A 1,558-nucleotide genomic window follows, 5' to 3' on the forward strand; every position below is an offset into this window, starting at 1 on the left:
TGAGTGTTCAGAGGCTGGGGATCAGGCTCCTGGGGGGGCGGTCAAGGAGGGTCTCCTGGGACCTGTGCCGCCTGTTCCCTGTGCTTCTCGCTGTGGACAGGCAGGGTGCCACCTCTCCGAGGCCACCGCACAGGGTCGACCATCTCCCCTGCCGGCCGCCCGCACCCAGGCTGAGGGCCGCCCCAGGGACCTCTCCCCATCTCTCCGCAGGGCATCTTCATTTTCTTCCTGGTCAAATACAAGCCCCTCAAGTACAACAACGTGTACACCTACCCCGCCTGGGGCTACGGCATCGGCTGGCTCATGGCCCTGTCCTCCATGCTCTGCATCCCGGTCTGGGTCTGCATCAAGGTGTGGAAGACAGAGGGGACGCTGCCAGAGGTGAGCGGCCCGGGAGGAGGGGTCAGTGAGGATGGGGCGGCGGAGGAGTGTGACACAGGGCGGGACTGGCTATTCGGGGGAGGGCTGTGCTGGTGAGTGTGAGTGTGGCCCCGGGAGCCTCTGGGTCCCCGCTTCCTTATCTGGGCCACAGGCGTGATGAGAACGTGCCCTGCACGTTTCTCCTGGGGAAGCCCGGCCAGCTCCTCCATGACAGGGGTTGATCAGTACTGCTGTGCTGAGGCCTGGAGATTGAGCTGCTTTCCCTGAGTTTAGCCTCGGTTTTCCCATCTGCAAAGTGGGTCAGCAGCAGTGCCTCACTTACAGAGGTAGTTTGAGGACTCAGTGAGCGCACAGAGGGACAGCACTTGAGCCAGGACTTGGGAGAGAGAGGGGCCAAGTGTCAGCTCTTGGTATTCTGTTGATCCCGTTCATTAAGGACCCCGTTTCCAGGGCGCAGGGAGAGGGTCTGACATCTGGGGGCATCTATCCTGTGCCGTCATCGTGCAGAGCTCTCTCTGTTCTGCATCTTCTCTATCCTCAGAGAAATTCAGGCACTTGCCTAAGATCAGACTGCCAAGAATTAGCAAACCAACCATTTTCAACAATTTTATTGACATATGTTTTCTGTATCATAAAATTCACCCATTTCTGGTATGATTCAATGGCGTATTTTTTGTAGCAGTGTTCTGTGTCGTGCCGTCATCACCATAAATCCATTTGCAAACATTTTTATTTATTTACATATATTTTTAGGTATTCATAAGATTCCCAGTGTCTGTTTCCAGTAAGCCCTGTCCCAAGCCCCAGACACCCAGAATCTCTCTGTATGTGCATCTTTGGGGCACTTCCTGCCAATGGAATCCTGCTGCCCATGGTCTCCTGGTTGTATAGTGAATTTGGACCCTGGCTGTCATAGCCTGGACCCCCTCTCCCTCTTCACTCTCCTTTCCCACCTGCTGGGGGTCAGGAGGTCTGAGTCAGCTTCATGCCCCTTCTGCAAACTGTGTGCTCTGTGCCAGACGCTGCTCTAAGCCGTCGACAGTCAGTAGGCTGCCAAATCCTCACAGCTGTCCTGTGAGGTGGAGGTGCTTCCTGTCCCCACGTCACAGGTGAGGAAGCTGAGCACAGAGAGGGGAAGCAAGTTGCCCCAGGGCACACAGCCTTGGAGTGGTGGAGC

General features: G+C 56.3%; 1 protein-coding gene across 1 annotated transcript in view; it reads left to right on the plus strand.

Annotated features, from left to right (window-relative positions):
* The window catches only part of SLC6A11 (solute carrier family 6 (neurotransmitter transporter), member 11), a 125,174-nt gene that overhangs the window by 118,922 nt on the left and 4,694 nt on the right, over nt 1-1,558 (plus strand). Inside the window, exon 14 of the mRNA XM_010862513.1 lies at nt 211-381. Coding sequence (XP_010860815.1) covers nt 211-381 — 171 coding nt within the window. The remainder of the gene's footprint in view (nt 1-210; nt 382-1,558) is intronic.

The sequence above is a fragment of the Bison bison genome, unplaced genomic scaffold (genome assembly GCF_000754665.1).
Source record: "Bison bison bison isolate TAMUID 2011002044 unplaced genomic scaffold, Bison_UMD1.0 scf7180017864482, whole genome shotgun sequence".
NCBI classification, from domain to species: domain Eukaryota; kingdom Metazoa; phylum Chordata; class Mammalia; order Artiodactyla; family Bovidae; genus Bison; species Bison bison.